The sequence below is a fragment of the Mesoplodon densirostris genome, chromosome 17, assembly GCF_025265405.1.
Source record: "Mesoplodon densirostris isolate mMesDen1 chromosome 17, mMesDen1 primary haplotype, whole genome shotgun sequence".
NCBI classification, from domain to species: Eukaryota; Metazoa; Chordata; class Mammalia; order Artiodactyla; family Ziphiidae; genus Mesoplodon; species Mesoplodon densirostris.
In genome coordinates this window covers 24,559,723-24,581,443 of record NC_082677.1, presented here as the reverse complement: position 1 = coordinate 24,581,443, position 21,721 = coordinate 24,559,723, and the positions used below count along the sequence as shown (strand labels likewise).

General features: G+C 34.3%; 1 protein-coding gene across 7 annotated transcripts in view; it reads left to right on the top strand.

Annotated features, from left to right (window-relative positions):
• DGKH (diacylglycerol kinase eta) overlaps positions 1 to 21,721 on the top strand; it is a 185,620-nt gene that overhangs the window by 131,826 nt on the left and 32,073 nt on the right. For all 7 annotated transcript variants that reach the window (XM_060080209.1, XM_060080208.1, XM_060080210.1 and 4 more), the window contains 8 exons: positions 233 to 332; positions 1,941 to 2,214; positions 2,904 to 3,026; positions 6,292 to 6,417; positions 12,576 to 12,693; positions 13,690 to 13,800; positions 13,943 to 14,039; positions 19,928 to 20,035. In XM_060080209.1, the coding sequence (XP_059936192.1) occupies positions 233 to 332; positions 1,941 to 2,214; positions 2,904 to 3,026; positions 6,292 to 6,417; positions 12,576 to 12,693; positions 13,690 to 13,800; positions 13,943 to 14,039; positions 19,928 to 20,035 (1,057 nt within the window). The remainder of the gene's footprint in view (positions 1 to 232; positions 333 to 1,940; positions 2,215 to 2,903; positions 3,027 to 6,291; positions 6,418 to 12,575; positions 12,694 to 13,689; positions 13,801 to 13,942; positions 14,040 to 19,927; positions 20,036 to 21,721) is intronic.

Below are 21,721 nucleotides of genomic sequence, written 5' to 3'. Positions count from 1 at the left end.
TGACTTATTTAAATTATGTAGAGCAAGGTTTATTCATGTATCCATTTATCACTTCTAACGTCTTGAGCTTATATAGGACATGTTACACAGCAAATACAAGTATGGGTTTATAAACAAATGATCCCAATATTTTAACAGTTTACTTAATTGTGCTTATTTTTAAATATGTTTGTAAATCAAAGCGAATCAGCTTACTGAGTTTCCTGAATTGCACAATTTCTTTTCTTCAAAGGGTACTTTGTGAAACTGTAAAGGATTTCGTTGCCAAAGTAGAGAAGGCGCATGAAAAAACGTTGGAAAAAGCTGTTGCAGCTGATGCCGTGGCCAATAAAGTAAGCGGGAAGTGTTCAGGACATGAAGGTTTTTTACTGACAGTGTTAATATTGAACTGTGTTTTACAGCTAAATTGATCAAGTGGCTTTCCTGCCAAAATATCTTAAACCAAGAGAAAAATTACTTTGGAATCAGATATGAGGGTTTAAAACATGCTTTATGGTTAGTCCCTTTATTTTTTTTTAATTTTTTGAGAGCCTGTTATTAAATATTTTATTCTGTTGATTCTACATTCCTTCTCTTTTAAGGAAGTCCCCTTAATATGTAGGAAAACTGCATTGCTGAAGACCAAGACGCCAAATTTGATAACTCAACTCCTTTTTCCCACTGATTGACATTTTGAAGGAGAAATGCACAGTAGTCGGGTCACATGGGGGGAAATGCTGGGAAGCTGGCTTTCCAGTGGGAAGAGGAATGGTTTTCCACTTCCAGGCAAACCTTGGCCACTCAAGTTCCCTCCCAGCATCGTTGCTTGGATTTCCCAGATGTTATGATCCTCGGCCTCTTTCAGGGTTCTGTTTCTTGCTTTGCCTTTTTCTTTATAGATATTTCTTTTCCGTTGTGAGCTTTCTGAGGCTAAAATAAGAATAGTTTACTGAACCTTGAAAGCTACCATCTTTGCTTTCATTTGTGCACGACAGGGCATTCTCACAAAAGGCTTGGCTCTCTTGGGCTTTGCAAAGGAATGAACTTCCCCAGCTATGGTGGTTTGATTGAGTGGAAGGAAAAGAAAATAGAAATATACATTTGAAGTTTTCAGCCTCTTTCTCTTGTTTTTCTGCTCTGTGGAGAGCTTCAGAAAACAGAAACCCTCTGTAGTCACACTTTTTTCTCATAACTATCTCTGCTGTAACTTTCTCTTGGCATGTCATCAAAAACAAAGGGAGGCAGAAGGGACTGGAAATTGTGTGAAGGTAAAACGTGTATTAGGCAGTAGCATCAATAGCTTCGGTTCTAAATGTTTCTTTACTCTCAGGAATTCAAGAAAAGCAGAAAGAAACAAGGGCCCAGTACTTGTTTTCTTTCTGCATGGTTCTTCCTTATCCTGTGAATATTCCTTTTTCTCTTTCTTTGAGCCAATAATCCCTTAAATACTGTAACTCCTTTGCAAACCAAAGCTTTGAAGGTGAGTTTACAAGACTCAGCCAGACTTGGCAGTTTGTGTTTACAAGACTCAGACAGGCTTGGCAGTGACATAAGTTGATTACTTAAAAAAAAAGTTTATGCCATGTTTTGTATAATGTACAGCAAATTTTGTCTAATGTGTAAATTGTTAATGTAATGTGTCACTTTATCGTGAAGCTTTCGTTGTTTTCTTTTAAAGAAAAATAGCTTTAGGAAGATTGTAAAGATTTTCACGTGTGCAATGGTGCTTGAATAGTTCTGGAAGTATAAATCAGTAAATTTACAGAATAATTGTGCTGTTTTTTAAAAAATTATAAGTTATTCAGTCCATAGCTGACTAAGGTATAATTTATATAGATAACCAATTAATGATAAACATCAGTGTAGGCATCTTTCCTCTAAAAATCAAAAACCAATCATTTAACCTATCACTTTCCATCTCCACTAAATGAAGATTCATTACCGTGTTTTTGTTTTCTTAGTGTTCAGTTCTAAATGAGAAGCTTGAACAACTGCTCCAGGCTTTGCACACAGATTCCCAGGCTACTCCGGTTCTCCCGGGCATCAGCCCTCTCATTGTAGAAGAAGATCCTGTGGAATCTTCCAGCGAAGAATCCTTGTGTGAAAGCAAGGAACAACTCTTGGATGACACTACAAAACCTTCCTCCCAGAAAACTGTCAAACCAAAAGAAATAATGCTGCGGGCAAACAGTTTAAAGAAAGCAGTGAGGCAAGTCATTGAAGAGGCCGGAAAAGGTACACATTAACAAAAGTAACTTCTGAAGAAGGGAGCAGCATTCCCGTGGCAAGCACAAGGGAATTTTCCTATTGGTCAGTCTGGACACACTTTAAAAAGTTTCGGAGATAAAGTACACTGGAAACATTAAAAGAAAGTTAAAAATTACCTTTAAATCATATTTCTAAAATTAAAATTTTTTAAGCTGGAATCTGTTAAATTCTTAAAGAATATCAAACCTATAAACTACTTTGAAAATATTTTAACATGTATTTCCTAAATGTTGATGTTGCTTTTTTAAGAGTTTATAAAAGTTACACCTATATTTTAATTTTTTTGTATTAATGTAATATGTATAGTTCTCAGAATTTTAGTAGTAGATTAGAAGTTAACTTTAATATAAATAATTAATATTCAGAAACAGATTGTAACTTGTAATTGGACTTGTATTTCATTCTCTAAAGCTCTTATATTTTATTTTTCTCTTCTACTAAAAATATAATTTTGACAATTTAAAATATTTCCTTTTATAATCTCTAGTACTTAACAGACATCACATGACCCCAAAATTCATTGCCAATCAGTGCTTATTTGTGAATGTGGAATCTCTTTGGGTTTCTATTTCAATTTTCCCTTTTTAAGCATATTTTAATATTTATGGATCTTATTTTTGCTTGTTCAAACATACTTCTCTTCTGGGTACTTAAAGTGATGGATGACCAGACAGTTCACTCCTCTGAACCAGTTAATCAATCATTTGATTACGATAGCACAGAAACAGATGAGTCTAAAGATGAATCAAAAGAAGATGATGCAAAAGCGTCATTAACTGGTAAGAAAACTGTGATAAAATTATTTTGGAATTAAATAAAATGTAATTCTGCTTTTAGTTTTCGAAAGACCTATCAGTTTGAAATAAACTATTTGGATTTTTATTTTTAACAAGGTTTTTCAGAAGTTAAAGCTTAGATATTCATGAGTGCTAAAATAATGAAGGTAACATTATTTAGACCATTGTCAAGTACTCTCACATCCCTTTTTTATCACATCCCTTTTTTATCATCCCTTTTTAATCTAGAAATCATCATAATAAACTAAGGATTTGGGGGCCAAATGTGGCTAAATATCTTAATTTTCCCGAAGAAAGAGTAAACACCAAAACAGCAGATTTTAACCTATTTTAGCCCTCAGATTCCTTTGAGAATAATACGGAAGCTGCAGGCCTCACATGAATAAAACTTGACATTTAAATAATTTATCAGTCCCTTGAGTTCCATTGATCAGCCTAGATGGCTGATAATCCTTATCACTAAGTTAAGTTTTTAAATCATAAGACATTTAGTTACAACCCTATCTCTACTGAAATTATTTTTGCCAGGAAATTATTGTGTAGTTGCTTGAATAATATTAACTATTTCTCTACCTTTTAGGTTTTAATTGAAAATGAATTTATACTTTTAGTTTTTCATGTTGTATGAGGGAAAAAGTGTTAATTTACTAGAATAAAACAAGCAGAAATATTAATGAAGATGAGATGATAATATGAAAATAATTACATAGTACTAACGAAAATCAATTGATATTATATCACAACTGTTTGCCATCATTAAATTTTTGCTTTTACTTTCACATATAAACTTGGATAGATTACTTAAGTTCTCTATGGTTTCCTCATTTGTGAAATGCTATAATGATAATAATGATAAAAGGATAAAATGATAAAATGATAGTAATGTACCTACTTGTTGTGACCTTTACATAAGTTAACACACATTAAGTGCCTAAAATAGCACCTGGTACATTGTTCTGTAAAGGAATGTTTGCTGTCATTATCACTATTATGATTATTGCTACTACTTCCGCTGTTGTTGCTAACTACACTAACTTTGAAAGAGTAGTTCTTAGTTATATTTAAAACTCTTAGAAACTTTGAAATTAGACCATATTATAGACCTCACATGTCTGACATACAACCAGTGCTTTTATATTCTACATCCTTAGTCCTTTTAGACCTTATGTATACCTATTCCAGCACACAACCCAATTTTATAACCTTAGATCTTTTAGACCTTAAATGGCCCCATTGCAGAATATAATCCAATGCAGACATATTTTACAACCTTGACCGATGGTCATTGAGCCTTCGGACTACTCACTTTCACTTCGTCCCCCTCTTATGGTCAGCTCTAATTCTTAGGAAATTTTTCTTTTGTTAATGTATTGAGCTTTATATATTCTTCCTTAAATTTCTACCCATGATTACAGTTACTATTAATAAACTTTTATGTATGATAATGTCAACAGTAACAACTACTGACATTTGTGTAGGGCTTTATGGCTAGTTTAAAAGCAATTTTACACACATCATTTCATGATATTGAAGATGATTCTGCTGTGCGGCAGCCCTGAAATGATACTGAAAACAGCTTTCATGGCATCATAGTCTCTTCCCACACATTATATCTTCTTTTCCAGATTCTCTCTCCTAAATTGTTTTACCAATCTAATTTGATGATTTTAAACTTTCTTTTCCTGGTTGCACCCATTTGGTCACTATGATACCCCATTAAAATACGATGCTCCGTTTTGAGCAATATTCTCCAGATATTTCTGTAATGCAAGAATACACTGATACCTGTATGCTACTCATTCTGGACATAATGAATGGCTCTCTTTGGAGGATTGGTTTTTCAGCACTCATTGATAATGGTTTTCTAACCAGCTACTATCCCACCTTACTATACTCTCATGAATTTGACACTTCCATTATAGCCTGCAAAGGAAACCAAAAAAATACAGATATAGTGGTGTAGATGTTATTGAAATAGGCATAGATTATACAAGTCTTTATGGTGCAGTATTTGACATTATTTTTTGGCTAGTAATCCAATTTAGTGGGAATCAGTAGCAGTAGAAGTGTTTCTGTATTAATCATTAATTTTTTGAAGCATATTCATTGTATTATTGAATAATATAATAATTCGTACATCTGAGATGTGCAAAATACACATTAATATGATCAATGAGATGTTATGTTTAAGAAGAACCATGAAACATTAATTTAGTTACCTGCAATGGAAGATCAATCTTAGTCACTAGAACACACTCTGTTTTTTATCAGAGATGAATATCAAAAGGTTGTTTTTATTAGAAATTAGTTCCAGGGCTCCCATCTGTAAAAAAAAAAAAAAAAAGAGTGGCTGTTCTGCTACTTTTTTTTCTTTAGTGCACCTGGACTGTTTTTGAACAGAGAGATGAGTGTATAAGATTAACATAGTTAGTTTGTAATTAGTCTTAGGGAGAGTAAAGATAATTAAGTTTTAGAGTATTTTTAAATTGAGTTTGAGGATTACTGTTTTTTGAAACACCTGCCAATCGCTCCTAAATTAGTTAAAGATACTACTTGCTCTCCATTAAATTGCCCCAGTTTAGATAGAATTAAATCTCTCTTTTTGTTCTTTACTTTGAGAGTAATTCTGTTTTGGAATAATTTTTTAAACATATTGAGCTTTTATAAAAATATGATAAAACTGTTTTGGACAAATCATTGTCTTGAGTAAATAATTAATTGGGAAGTACAGGAAAAGTATATTGGTTTCATTTGAAAAAATAATATTTTTCCTTCCATGTGTAGAAGAAAATGCTACTCATGTTTCACTGTTAGCTCTGGGAATTACATTCCTTAAATTTTATCATTTATCCAACATTTTTGAGAAAAGGATTGCATTGGTAGTATACACTGCAACACATGTTCCATTTTCAAAAATTGTCAGGCTTCAGAATTTCCTTTTTTTAAAATAATGGGTTTCTCACATTCAAATTATGAGTATCACTGACCTTTAATTATGGTAAGCATCTATTTTTTATTAATTGCCATCTGTTCAAAATGGAAGATCAAGACTTCTAACTGTGGCAGATTCCTTCCACATAGTAAATCCCAAGAAAATGAACAGAAAATGGTAAAAGAATAAACACAATGTAATTATTTTTGGTTCTACTGGTTAAACATGTATGAAATTATTTTATGTCATGAGTGTGTAAGGACTTGCTTATTTTTATAACTTTATCTCCTTTTAATCTGGACTTTTTGCCAACAGTTAAAACTGCACCTCGGTCTCCAGATGGCCGGGCAAGTCGTTCCCAAACTGACTCTGGCTCTGGTCCTGCTGTGGCAGCCAGTAAAGAAAACCTCCCAGTGCTCAATACCAGAATAATCTGCCCAGGTAGTACAGATCCTGAAACATGGTGTATTTTTAAGTATTTCCATGAAAACGTATAAGTACTCATTTTCCTGAACTATAGAACTGTGTTCTTTTTTTTTTTTAAGATTTATTATTTGTTTATTTTTGGCTGTGCCGGGTCTTAGTTGTGGCACCGGGATCTTCATTGAGGCATGCAGGATCTGTCGTTGAGGCGTGTGGGCTCTTCATTGTGGTGTGCGAGCTTCTCTCTAGTTGTGGCGTGCGGGTTTTCTTCTCTAGTTGTGGCGTGCAGGCTCCAGGGCACGTGGGCTTTGTAGTTTGCGGCACGTGGGCTTAGCTGCCCTGCAGCATGTGGGATCTTAGCTCCCTGACCAGGGATCAAACCTGCGTCCCCTGCATTGTAAGGCGGATTCTTTACCACTGAACCACCAGGGAAGTCCCTAGAAATGTGTTCTTAAAGGTAAATGTTCCTTTAAGAAAATGTTCTTGGTACTCTTGTCAGTCAGAGTCCAGATCCTTAGACTTTGGTGTGTACAAGAGCTGCCTAGGAAGTATTAAAGCAAGTGTTCCTGAACCCTACCCTGAGAAATTCTGATTGAGTAGTTCTAGAGTGGAGCCCAGGAATCTGCACTTAAGTACTCATGGTAAATTTGATCTTATATTCTACTACCTTTTATGTATCTCCATAGCCTTCCCTGGATAAAGGCTTGGGATTAGGATAATATTAGCAGAAACCAAAGGACTTGTGTGGAAAGGATGGGATGTAAATGTAGATGTCTCAGAGGTCTCCTTAAGTACCATTTGTTTGACTCAGTGAAAACTTTCCAGATTCGTTCCAGAGTAGACTGGAACACAAATTACACCCTGAAAATCAATTTCTCCTACAAATTATTTTTAAAGGTGAATCATAATTCAATAATAATAGTTGGAGACTTTATTATCCCACTTTCAGTAATGAATAAAACAACTAGATAGAGCAAGAAGGAAATAGAAAACTTGAAAAACACATAAGACAGGTATAGCTAACATGTCTACAGAACACGCCACCTAACGATAGCAAAATACACATTCTTCTCAAGTGCATATGGAAAATTCTCCAAGACAGACCATATATTAGGCCATAAAACAATTCTAAATAAATTTAGAAGGATTGAAATCATACAAAGTATGATCTCCAACCACAATGGAATGAAATTAAAAATCAATAACAGAAGGAAATCTGAGAAATGCACAAATACGTGGAAATAAGTGGGTCAAAGAAAAAAAATCACAGAGAAATTTAAAAAAATACTTTGGTATGAATGAAAACGAAAATACACTATACCAAAATTTATTTGATGCAGCTAAAGTAGTGCTAGAGTGAAATGTATTAAATGTCTATATTTAAAAAGTAGAATGACTACAAAAACCTAACTCTCCACTTTAATAAACTAGAAAAATAAGAGTAAACAAACCCATAACAAGCAGTAGGAAGGAAATAATAAAGTTTTGAGTGGAAATAAGTGAAATAGGAGAATATAAAACAATACAGAAAATCAATAAAACCAGAAGTTGGTTCTGTGAACAGTTTAACAAAATTGATAAGCCTTTAGCTAGACTGACCCAGGAAATAAGAGAGAAGATTCAAGTTCCTGAAATCAGGAATGAAAGAGGAGACATTGCTATGGACTTTACAGAAATAGAAAGGATTGTAAGGAAAAGCTATAAAATATTGCATGCCAACAAATTAGATAACTTAGATGAAATGGACAAACTCCTAGAAACAGGCAAACTACTGAAACTGATTCAAGAAGAAATAGAAAATCTAGCTGGATCTATGACAAGGAAAGAGATTGAATTAATAGTCAAAAAACTTCCTCCAAAGAAAAGCCCAGGCCCAAATTGCTTCACTGGTGAATTCTACCAATGTTTAAAGAAGAATTAATACACCAGTCCCTTACAAACTCTTCCAAAAACTAGAAAAAGAAAGAACACTTTTCTTAACTTACATTTTATTTATTTTTTATTAAAGTGTAGTTGATTTACATTATCATGTAAGTTTCGGGTGTACAGCACAGCAATTCAGTTTCATATATATTCTTTTTCAGATTCTTTTCCTTTATAGGTTATTACATAATATTGAGTATAGTTCCCTGTGCTATACAGTAGATCCTTGTTGGTTATCTATTTTATACATAGTAGTGTGTATATGTTAATCCCAGCCTCCTAATTTATCCCTCCCCCCACCTCCCTTTCCCCTTTGGTAACCATAAGTTTGTTTTCTTTGTCTGTTAGTCTCTTTCCGCTTTGGAAATAAGATCATTTGTGTCTTTTTGTTGTTGTTGTTGAAAGAACACTTTCTAAATCATTTTATGAGGCCAGTATTACCCTGACACCAAAACCAGTCAAAGACATCATGAGAAAGCTATAGGCCAATATCCTTGATGAATAGCAACACAAAAATCCTCAACAAAATCCTAGCTAACTGAATCCAACAACATATAAAAAGAATTATACACCATGATCAAGTGAATAGTATCCTACTAATGCAGAATTGATTCAACATATGAAAATTAATCAATGTAGTATACCATCTTAATAGAATAAGGAGCAAAAACTATACAATCATCTCAATAAATACAGAAAAGGCATTTTTTAAAAATTTGACACTTTCCAGTGGTAATACCACTCAACAAACTAGGAATAGAAAAAAACTTCTTTAGCCTGAGAAGGGCATCTATGAAAAACCTATAGCCAACCTCATATTTAATGGTGAAAGGCTGAAATCTTTCTCCCTAATATTAGGAACAAGACAAGGATGTCCAAACTAGCCACTTCTATTCAGCCTTGTTGGAGCTTCTAGCTTGGGCAATTAGGCAAAATAACAAGAATTAAAGGCGTTCAAACTGGAAAGGAGAAAGCAAAACTGTATCTCTTCACACTTTGACCTTGTATATAGAAAATCCTAAGGAATACACACACACACACACATGCACAATTAGAGCTAATAAACAAAAACAAGGTTGCAAGGTAAAAGAGCAATATATAAAAAATAATTGTATTTCTATACACTAGTAATGAACAATCTGAAGATCTTTGAAAAATAATTTCCAATAGCATCCAGAATAACCCCAAAAACGGAGTAAATTTAACCAAGAAGCTGAACTATTTGAACACTGAAAACTACAAAACATTGTTGAAAGAAATTTTAAAAGACCTAACAAAATTGAAAGACATCTGTGTTCATGGATCAGAGGACTAGATATTATTAAGATGGCAGCTCTCCTCAAATTGAGCTAAAGATTCCACACAACCCTTATCAAAATCACAATTGCCTTTTTTGAAGAAATTGATAAGCTGAACTTAAAATTCTTAATGGAAATATGAAGAATTCAGGATAGCTGAAAAGTCTTGAAAAGGAAGAACAAAGTTGAAGGAAACACACTTTGTGATTTCAAAATTTCCTCCAAAGCTACAGTAATCAAAACTGCATAGTGCTGGCATGAAAATGGTCATATAGATCAATAGAATAGAACTGAAAGTCCAGAAATAAACCCCTACATTTATGGTCAATTGATTTTCAACAAATGTGCTAAGACAATTATTTAATGAGGAAAGAATAGTCTTTTCAATCAGTGGTACCAGGGCAACTAGATATTCACATACAAAGAATTATGATGGACCCCTGCCTCACACCATATATAAAAATTAACTCATTATGGATAAAAAACTTTAAGAGCTAAAAATATGAAACTATAAAATGAAAACATAGACATAAATGTTCATAACCTTGGATTAGGCAATAGTTTCTTAGCCATGACTCCAAAAACACAACAAAAGAAAAAAAAGATAAATTGGACTTCACTAAAATTAAAGACTTTTGTGAATCAAAGGGCACTATCAAGAAAGTGAGATGACAATCCACAGGATGGGAGAAAATAGTTGCAAATAATATATCTGATAAAGGACTAGCATCCAAGATATATAGATAAATCTTAAAAATTCAACAATAGAAAGACATATCCCAATTTAAAAATGGACAAAGGATCTGAGTAGACATTTTCCCTAGAAGTTATTCAAATGTCCAATAGGCACATGAAAAGATGCTCAACATCATTACTCATCAGGGAAATGAGTTGAGATCCACAATGAGTTACCACTTTACCCTATTGGGATGACTATCAAAAAAAGACAGATAATAACAAATATTGGCAAGGACCTGGAGAAATTGGAACTTTCACACACTGCTGGTTAGAATGTAAAACGGTGCAGCCATTTTGGAAAACACTTTGGCAGTTTCTCAAAGGGTTAAACACAGAGTTAACATATAATCCAGAAACTCTACTACTACATATATACCCAAGAACTGAAAATACATGTCTGCACAAAAACTAGTACACGACTGTTTTTAGCAACATTGTTCATAGTAGCCAAAAAGTGGAAACAACCCAAATATTCATCAGTTGATGAATGGAGGAACAAAATGTGGTATATCCATACAATGGAATATTAGTCAACCATTAAAAGGATGAAGCGCTGATATATGCTACAGCATGATTACCCTTGAAAACATTATGCCAAGCAAAAGAAGCTCAACACAAAAAGGCACATATTATATGATTCCATTTACATGAAATGTCCAGAATAGTCAAATCCACAGAGAAAGAAGATAGTTTAGTGGTTCCCAGGATCTGAGAACAGGGGGCAATGGGAGGAATGGAAAATGACTGCTAATGGGTAAGGGGTTTCTTTGGGCGAGTAATAAAAAGTTCTCAATTAATAATGATCATCGCACAACTTTGTGTATATACTGCAAACAACTGAATTATATACTTTAAAGGGGTGAATTTTATGGTATGTAAATTATATCTTAATGAAAATATTAAAGTAAAAAAGATAAATCCAGAACACATTTGGTTCTGGAAAGGCTTCCATGTCTAGAGGTCATATCTCTCTTCAAACCTGGAGCCCTGGGATGAACCTTTCCGGGCTGAAGCTGTAATATGGCTAACCTTAAAACATTTTAGAAAATACTGTACTTTTCTATGGGGCATCTGAAATATGACTCTTCACCTCTTCAAACTGTTCTTTTCTCTCACCAGCATGGTTGTTTTGTTCATCTGTTTACTTACTTAGACATAAAGGGAATTGGCATAGCAGAGTATACCATTGCATATTCAAAACTATGAAATTAAATGACAGAATAAAATTCATCTTGATTATATGATAATCAGTTAAACTTTATAGCTAAAATAATGAACGTCTTCTAAGAGGAGCACGTTGTTGAGGAAAGGAATGTTTGCTAACGAAAGGACTTTTTTTCCTAGTGTTTCTCAATTGCAGGACATATTTTTCTGAACTATTCTTTCCTTTTTGTCTGTCTGTTCCCTTGGGTCCCTATTCCTTTGTCTTCTCACCAGACTTTAGTGCTTCTAGCCTTAATATTGGGTTTGTAGATCATAAAGTTCATTAGCTTTGAATACCATAACTAGTTAGTTGAAAGCTAACTAGTTGTTGAAATAAATTTGAAGTTTTGCATATTTAGAGGTAATATAAATGCTTCATTTTTATGTTCAATACTGTATTCTTCTAAAATTCATAAATACCTGTGTTTAATATTTTGCTACTTATTCTTGACACCAACACTGAATTTTCACCTTAGCATGTCAACATTTTTACTTGAGTATCATTATCTATGCTTTGAGAGTATGGAAGTGATAATTCTATGACATTCTGGATAATTCAGCCTTTATTGTAAATTCCTTACAGACTTACTACCTTATTTGCTAATAAAAAGGAAGTAATATTTACTTGTTGAAGTTACAGAATCATTGATGGTAAATAAGAAACTGTCACAAAGAGATTCCTATTTAGGTCCTCACCTGCTTCATTTTTTATGACAACATATAGATTCCAAGAAGCATCAACAACCTTGTATTTACCATGTATGGCTGAGTTGTTTTGCTGTGCACCTGATACTATCACAACATTGTTAACCGGCCAGACTCCAATATAAAATAAAAAGTTTAAAAACAACCTTGTATCTACCAACGTCATAGTTCTTAGTTATGATTAATGAGAAGAACAGACACTGAAAACCATGCTTTGGGAGCAAGGTGTTTCTGATTAGGTCTAAAAACAATGGACTGGCTCTTTCTGTTTTTCTCTTAACATGTGATCCTGTATTTTTTTCCGTCCAGGTTTAAGAGCAGGACTAGCTGCCTCAATTGCTGGGAGTTCGATTATCAACAAAATGTTACTAGCAAATATTGATCCTTTTGGTGCAACGCCATTTATTGACCCAGATCCAGATTCAGTGTAAGAAAATACTTCTGCTAATATTTTGTTTTGGCTTTCCTTGTTTCTGTTTTATACGAATGGTAACATTTTAAATGCATTGCAGTAAATATAGTTTCACATCCAAAAAGGATCATCAGAAAATTTCAAAAGTCGATAATGATGAGTACGTTGACCCACTTGAAATACAGTGGTTTTCATGATCTGAGGTAGGTCCCTTCCAGTCTGTGGTCTTGGATAACAGCCCAATGGCGAAGTGAGTCACAGCTCTGCACACTTTGCCCTGGAATATTTTATTCATCACTGCCTTCATACTCACATTTTGGCTATTCCTTTCACCTCATTTTTTCTCTGTCTTGCCAATTCTGCCATCTTTCCACATTCGGCCTCTAGGTTTACTTATTTCAGAAAGCTTCTGGCCCACATTGGTCCCTTCCCTTCTCAAAACTCCTTAAAAAATTAGCTGTTCAATATGTACTTCTTTTTACGTACATATTTAATTTCGCTTTTGTTATGTCTCATTTCTCTAATGACACTACTGAAGGACGTTACTATACTCCTTTGTATTTACTTTCCAAAGCACCTAGAAGAAGGGACTCGATCTAGTTCTTTTCTGCTCAAGAAATGTTCAATAAAAGTACAAGTGTGGAGGAGACTTTCTAATTAAAAAAAGAGGACTATTGGCATCTGACTGCAAGGCCCTCCCATTTGTGTGTATTGAGGGGCTTAGGTAGGAGGTAGAAGAACTAACATTTTGTTACAATTAATAGAAAAGCATTACCATGACTGTGTCTCTGCTTTGCCCTGCCCACCATCACTTTACATCATATGTACTGAAAATCACAGACATGTACTGGGGTCGTGCGCATGGCATATGAATAGGAAATGATTCTGCTAAGCTTTCCTCTCTTCTATAAGAAATGGAGGCTTGAATGGTGTTAAGTGCTATTTTGTGTGCAAATTGTAATTGTTGTTAGAAACCTGAAATTGACTTTTATGTACTTTTCCTTATTATAGAGATGGATATTCAGAAAAATGTGTCATGAACAATTACTTTGGGATTGGATTAGATGCAAAAATTTCATTAGAATTTAATAATAAGAGAGAGGAGCACCCTGAAAAATGCAGGTAATTTTGGTAATAGCAATCATGTAATTATGCAAAGGCAGTTTTACTTTAATTTCGTTTATTACCTCTTTTGCTCTCTCTGCCTTTCAAGAGTAAATAAATAATAGTTATACTGAAATTCTCTGCCAACATTTATTTTCAGGAGCCGAACTAAAAACTTGATGTGGTATGGAGTCCTTGGAACCCGGGAGTTATTACAGAGATCGTACAAGAATTTGGAACAGAGAGTTCAACTTGAGGTAAGTTCATCTAGAAGTAAAGACATTTCAGATTATCTTACTTTAAAAAAAAAAAGATTTATTCGTGGAGCTGATTTGGCCTCAGTTTCTCTTAAATAGTATTTAAACACTTGAGGGGAAAAAAATAAACGTGGTTATCAACTTTACACCAAAGGAGGTATAGACACTGGATATGCGTGACACAATTACCATTGTCATTAGATCCTGAAATTTGGATGTTCGTATGGAATTGAGGTGCTCTGTGAAATGGTAGGGCCGTGGGAGTACATATATACGGGATAGCATTTTTTTTAAGACGTTTTTTGATGTGGACCATTTTTAAAGTCTTTATTGAATTTGTTACAACATTGCTTCTGGGTTTTTTTTTGTTTTGTTTTGTTTTGTTTTGTGGTACGCGGGCCTCTCACTGTTGTAGCCTCTCCCGTTGCGGAGCACAGGCTCCGGACGTGCAGGCTCAGCGGCCATGGCTCACGGGCCCAGCCGCTCCGCGGCATGTGGGATCTTCCCGGACCGGGGCATGAACCCGCATCCCCTGCATCGGCAGGCAGACTCTCAACAACTGCGCCACCAGGGAAGCCCAACTGCTTCTGTTTTTTATGTTTTGGTTTTTTGGCCCAGAAGCATGTGGGATCTTAGCTCCCCGACCAGGGATCAAACCTGCACCCCCTGCACTGGAAGGCAAAGTCTTAACCACTGGACCACCAGGGAAGTCCCCAGGATAGAATTTTAAACAGATTTTTCCATTTTAAGTTTCCAAATTCTGACCCAATTTTATAATGCCTGAAGTTTCACAAATCCCTGAAAATATCATAGTAAATAGAACCTTTTAATTTAAATGTATTTTTTGTTTTAATTATCTCTAACAAGTTTCTTAAATGAAAAGAGATTTTGAGCATTTAAACTTTTTAGTATTTTTTAACTAATTTAAATAGTAAATTAAGGACAGCAAAAGTTATTTAATCTCTGATTAACAGGAAAAAAATTTGGGGACATGACTCTGAAAAGTCTGCTACTTTCTTAGAATGTTATTTTCTTTCACCTTTGATCCAGGGCTCACTGTTTATGCTGATAAGCATGTCTTTCCTATCTTGTATCTTTTTATAACTAGATATTTTAAATTGAGGTATAGACTGCATACAGAAAAGTGTGCAAATCTTAAGTTGACAACTCAGTGTATTAAACAGGACGTTTTTATTTTAGGTGTTATCTTGATAGTGGAACGTGTACTATCAAGAGGTGCCTGGCTCATTCATTATCAACTAAATGTCCTAGTAAAGATAAGCCTGTTCTACCTTCCACTCTAGAGCATAACTACATGATCAGCTGGTTTGATTTATCATTGCTTGTACAATTAAGATAGATGTTACTGGCTGAAAAGGTACAAAATGAGGAAGACTCACACTTAGTAAACACTGTCCTTGGCAGCCCCATCCGTTACTCAACTTGGGTTCTTGCCTGTGGATTGTAGTGTAATCATTCATTTTCTTTATTCATGTCCCCTAGTCAGCCACACTCTCCTTAAGGACAGGTAGGAAGTTGTGTTCATCTTTGTTATCCCTGTTGTCTTGCACAGTTCCTGGCCCTGACTTGAGAAGGAAATAGGCAAATGATCATTTTACCCTGATTCGTTACGTTCTGTGATCAAGACCCATAGCTGGGCATCTTTAAGATTTAGGGAACTATCTGGAATCAGAATGACTCCATTGCCTTTATTTCTGGAAGAGCCTTCAGCTCTTCAGAAGTACTACTTTTCTCCTTTTTTATTGGTGGTCCAAATTCTGAACAATATCCTACACAGCTGCTTTGTAATCTCCATTTAGCAGAGGTTCTTAACACTTTTTGAGCTGTGGACCCCTTTGGCATGCTAGTGAAACTATGGACCCCTTCTCAGAATATTATTTTTAAAGCATTAGTTAAATATATATACATACAAGAGAAAATAATATTGAAATAAATTAACAAAATATTTTTAAAGTGTTATAGAGTATTAAGTGTTTCTTCATTGCCACAAAAAATGACAAACATCTAACAGCATATATAATAAGTACCATACTTTTGAAGTAATGATGAACATAGATCTTAAGAGATATCTGAAACATCTGTAATATAATAGAAAATGTCTGTTTCTAATGGTGATGAAGTCTCGGGTATTGCTAATATGTGGTTTGCTATCTACATTTATAATTGAGTGCAATGCTAAATTTCAGAGGTTGCTGACCATAAGAGGTATGTTTTTACCATTCCAGTTAACAGACCCCTGAATCTATCTGAATCTATCCACAGATAAACATTTAACATTTAACATAGAAGTTTATATTGAATGATTAAAAGGAAAGTAAATTTAGTAAAACAAGATAAATGAAAGCATGTTAATATACACAAAAGGTGAAGTAGAAAAATTAGAGAATTCTTTGCCAGAGTTAAAAATAAACAAACAAAACACCTGCTACCCCTGAGGACTATGGAAGGTCCGTTGTTTAAAACTTCATTTCCCCGATGCCGGATCACTTGGGATAGAGGTAGAGAAGAAGACCCAAGGCTTGGGAAACTCTGCCCAGAACGGTCCCTTTCACCAGGTGCCAGTTGTTAGCAAAAAAACTCTTAACTTTTTGCTCAGAAGTTTTCCTTTCCCTGTTGTGTCATATGGAAAAAGTCGTGTCTTGACTTTGTGCAGAAGAAAGACTTTAACCTTGGTTTCTCCATCTGCAAAATGGATAAAATAATGCTTTTGTGCAGAATCATAATTCATCGAGCTAATGTTCAAGAAATCACAGTTTAAACTGAAAAGAATTATGCAAATATAAACCCTGTTTTCAAGCCACATAAACTGTGAATCTGATACATACTGGAGTTTTAGAACATTTGAGTAAGGTTTATAATCCTCTCTACAATCATGGGAATGCCAGAAATGCAGAATAACATTGTAACATCAAATTTTCCTAGTTTTAGAGTAGAAACACCTTTGACCTATGAATGAAAACTGTCGTTAAGATGCAAATTTTTTTCTTAAGGATGACTTTTTTGTCCAAATATACCTAATTTACATGTATCTCGCAGCTTGTTCTGTTTTTTAAGTGAAATAATGATCAAATACTGTTTTGAGTCCTTTAAATACTAAGATACATGAAAGAAAAAACAATGTTCACCTGTAATCTGTAATGAAATACATGATAACAAATAGTTAATTCATGTTTTTTACTTCATGTTTTTTGTAATTTCACCTATTTCCATAATCTCATAACAGATATCTCCATAATTTGTTAAATTTGGCTTGTTATATAATAGTACTTTCTATCTTTGTTTAGTTCATTCAATAATAATTATTATAGCTATATTTTAAGTCATGTTATAATAATTAAGTTTCCTAAATGCTTCCTATCAATACAAATCACCTTTAATTCTTAAACTTTATGAGGTAGTTATTTTCATTCTTTATGAGGCAGTATTATTAGTTATTTCAGAAGCATGAAGTCACTTGCCTAACTAAAACCAAACAGTTTATAACTGGAGAAGCCGAAGTTTCAACTCCAATGTTTTTTCCCCATAAAACATTAATTTGTAATTATGACTGAAGAAAGACATTTGCTGACTCCTTACTATGTGTTTTAGATGCTTTCCTCTCCCTTATATGGACTAGGTATGGCAAAATGAGGCTCTGAAAGTTTAAGGCACCTGCCCAAATAAGTGACAGAATTCAAAACAGGCCCACTACCTTCCCACTACACCACATTGCCTAGTGAATGGAGCAGAAAAAGCAGACACTAATCAGAAAAAAAAAAAAGTGTAGCTGCAGTTTTAAAGCATTTTGCCACATTATGAACCACAAGTGGAAATGTGGGGAGATAGAGAAGATTATAAAAGAATGTAACACTACTGAAGTTACTCCCAAATATGAGAGGAACAGTTGAGTCAGGTGACCTTAATTTATTGAATCTGTACTGCTCATATTTTCCCTATGAGACTCTATGAAATGGATATTAAGCTCTTAACCCTGGGTGTTTTGCCTAATGCATATATATTAAACTCAGCAAAGTATATGGAACTTCTGACAGTTTTCATCTTTTTCCATATTATGCTTGCAAATAGTGTATCCATTATAAAATCTTTAAGGACTGCTCTGAAATTTTTTTTAAATATGCCTTTTATATTTACAGAGATAGCATTTTTTCCATTCCCTTTGTTAGCCATATGACTTTTTGTAAAGCACACAAAGATATTTGTTCAATTTCTGGGTTCAGAAAAAAGTTTATTATTCAACTAAATACTTTCATTTAACAAACACACATTGATCACCAATTATGTGCCAGGAATGGCCCTAGGTGCCTAGATACAGTGTGGACCTTTGAATGTGTTTTCATGTAAAAGAAAAGAAAGGTTGTAAAAACACCTGTAAGGGTTAGTGTTAGGAAGTATTCTCAGTTATTTAAAATATTTGAAAAGTGAGTTCAGACCGGATTCTCATTTGTTCTAAAGGTTGAAGATAATTTTCATTGGGCATTAAAATGCAATTTTTCTAAAATTATGTTAATTATTTTTTAATTTGGGAATTACTTAATGAAAATATAGCATCTGTTTTAAGTATGACATCTGCAAACTCCTCTCTTAAAAACGAAGGCTTAAACCTTCTATTCGGTACGAATTTACTCATATATCATATGTAATTACTTTGCCAGCTATATGATATTGTATGTTTCTTTTAATTTAAGTGGTAATTCATTTACATTTACGTGATTAATTAGAAGGCATGGAGTGTAAAGTGCTTTCTGACATACATGTTTTTTCCTTAAAAAGCGCAGTCTTGAGTTTAGCCAGTCACCAGTTAGTTACAGAGCACAAGCAAACTACCAGAGAGTGTGAGAGGTGCTAGGTGAGATGGTTAGGAGCCAGAGTTTACCCTCAAAGAGCCTGCTTTCAATGTTTCAAGTAAGAACAAAGATGACTATGATGCAATTAAGAATATCTTAAGTCACTTGGGAGAGACTCATGAAAAGTACTGCCTGATTTTGGAGGAAAGAAGAGGTAAAACATTTGTTTTCTTTTTCTTTTTTTGATGTATAATTGACATACAACATTATATTAGTTTCAGCTGTACAAGATAATGATTCAATATTTTATATATGTTACAAAATGATCACCACAATAAGTCTAGTTAATAAATATCACCATACACAGTTACAGAATTCTTTTTCTAGTGATGAGAACTTTTAAGATCCATTTTCTTAGCAACCTTCACATATTCAATAGAGTATTATCAACTATGGTCGCCATGCTGTACTTTACATTTCAATGACCTATTATCTTATACCTAGAAGTTTGTACCTTTTGATTCCCTTCACCCATTTTGCCCACCCCTTACCTCCTTGCCCCTGGCAACCATCAAGCTGTTTTCTGTATCTATGAGCTTAATTTTACTTGTTTGTTTGCTTTGTTTTTAGATTCCACATATAAGTGAGGTCATACAGTATTTGTCTTTTTCTATCTAACTTATTTCACTTAGCATAATGCCCTCAAGCCAATCCATGTTGTTGCAAATGGCAAGATTTCCTTGTTTTTCATGGTTGAATAATAGTCCATTTATATATATATATATCACAAGTTTATAATATCACACGTTTTTAATCTATTCATCTGTCAGTGGACACTTCGGTTGTTTTGTAAAACATTTTTTCAATTTGGTTTTCTGTAACAGCTTCGGCTATAATTATTTACCCTTTTAAAATTTTTAAATTAAAACAATAAGATAAAGGTAACGTGTAGGAATATATTTACAGGAAAGCAAACATTATGCACACACTTTCCTCCATTGTCCTTTGTCATTGGTATTCTAGTATCTTCCAAACTTGTGGTTTTGCTCTTTTTATCTGACCTCTAAGCTTTTGACCTTACAGTGTGATGGGCAGTATATTCCTCTCCCCAGTCTGCAAGGGATAGCAGTGTTGAACATTCCCAGCTACGCCGGAGGCACTAACTTTTGGGGTGGAACTAAAGAAGATGATGTAAGTATTTCCTTGCTCCCTCTAGAAGCTGCCCACATTCCTCGGCTCATGGTCCCTTCCTCCATCTTCAAAGGCAACAAAGGTGGTTGAGTCCTTGTCACGTTGCTTTACTCTGATCTCTTCTTCTGCCTCCCTCTTCCACGTCTAAGGATCTTTGTGGTTACACTGGGCCTACCCAGATCATCCAGCATAATATCCCCATCTCAAGGTCCCTAATTTAATCACATCTGCAAAGTCTCTTTTGCCATGTAAGGTAACATTCACAGGTTCCAGGGATTAGGACATGGACATTTTGGACGGCAGGGAGGAGAATATTATTCTGCCTACCAAAATACCTTTCTATACCTTTAATTTTCCAGATTTATATTATTATTATTACTTTAATTTTTTAAAATGTCAAAGGGCCCATTTGGCCATTGAGGTTTAGGGCTGTTTTTGTTGTTATACTTTCCTGTATTGAAAAGGAAAAAAACACAACCTAAGAAATGCATTTGTTCTAGGGACTTCCCTGGTGACGCAGTGGTTAAGAATCCGCCTGCTAATGCAGGGGACATGGGTTCGAGCCCTGGTATGGGACAGTCCCACATGCCTTAGAGCAGCTAAGCCCGTGCACCACAACTACTGAGGCCCGCGTGCTCTAGGGCCTGCGTGCTACAACTACTGAGCCTGCATGCTGTGACTACTGAAGCCTGCACGCCTGGAGCCCGTGCTTCGCAACAAGAGAGGACACCACGATGAGAAGCCTGCGCACCGAAAAAAAAAAAAAAAAGAAAGAAAAAAAAGAAATGCATTTGTCCTAAAGATAATGAGAGAAGGCACGATTATGAAAGTATATATAACAATAAAAATGAGAAGTTTACCACGATCTTTGAAGAGTCACATACACTGAATGATAAGCCCTTTGATTTGAAGCTCGTGATGTAGTGGTTCCCACTGAACAGATTTCTCAGGGCTATTAAATGTTAAATGTGCAGGCAGGGATTAAAGTATAAAATAAATTGGAAAGTATTTTTAATTTTCATAATGTAAATATATTCCAATCCTATTGGAGTATAAAAATTTAAATTAGCAACCAGTTATTTGTTAGCCCATCATCACTCTTAAATATTTTAAGGAGAAGAAATCAGTGAGATTAAGATAAATAAAGATAGGCAGACAGGATTCTGAGAGCTTCACATTCATAACTTAATACCCTCAATTTTTATCTAAATTTTATCAGTGAAGAAACTGACACAAAGTTCACACGGTTCATAAGTAGAAGAGACAGGGTTTAAAACCAGGCAGTCTGATAATGAAAAGTTCCCAAATTTGTGTCCTGATATTTTCAGTAAAAATTTTAATTATGATACTACTTTATACTGAGTATTTTTTCGGAGACATAATTATTTATGTTATAGTTAAAGAAGACGTAAAAGGAACAAAGTAATACAGCTGAAATTGAAAATTTTTAGGTTAAGTTGATTTTGTGAAAATGCATTTAACATCAAAGCAAAGTAAGCCCAGGTGTTTTCATCCTTTGAGAGTTCTTTTCATGTTCTCAAATGCACTGAAAAGTTGTTGTAGATATAAAGCACATACGCACATTGCTCGTAACACCTTGAAAGATTTCCCTTAGAACATATCAAGTGAACTGGATCATAATTTGCATGTTCATTAGCTTTAACTTTATGAAATCTGCATCACCTT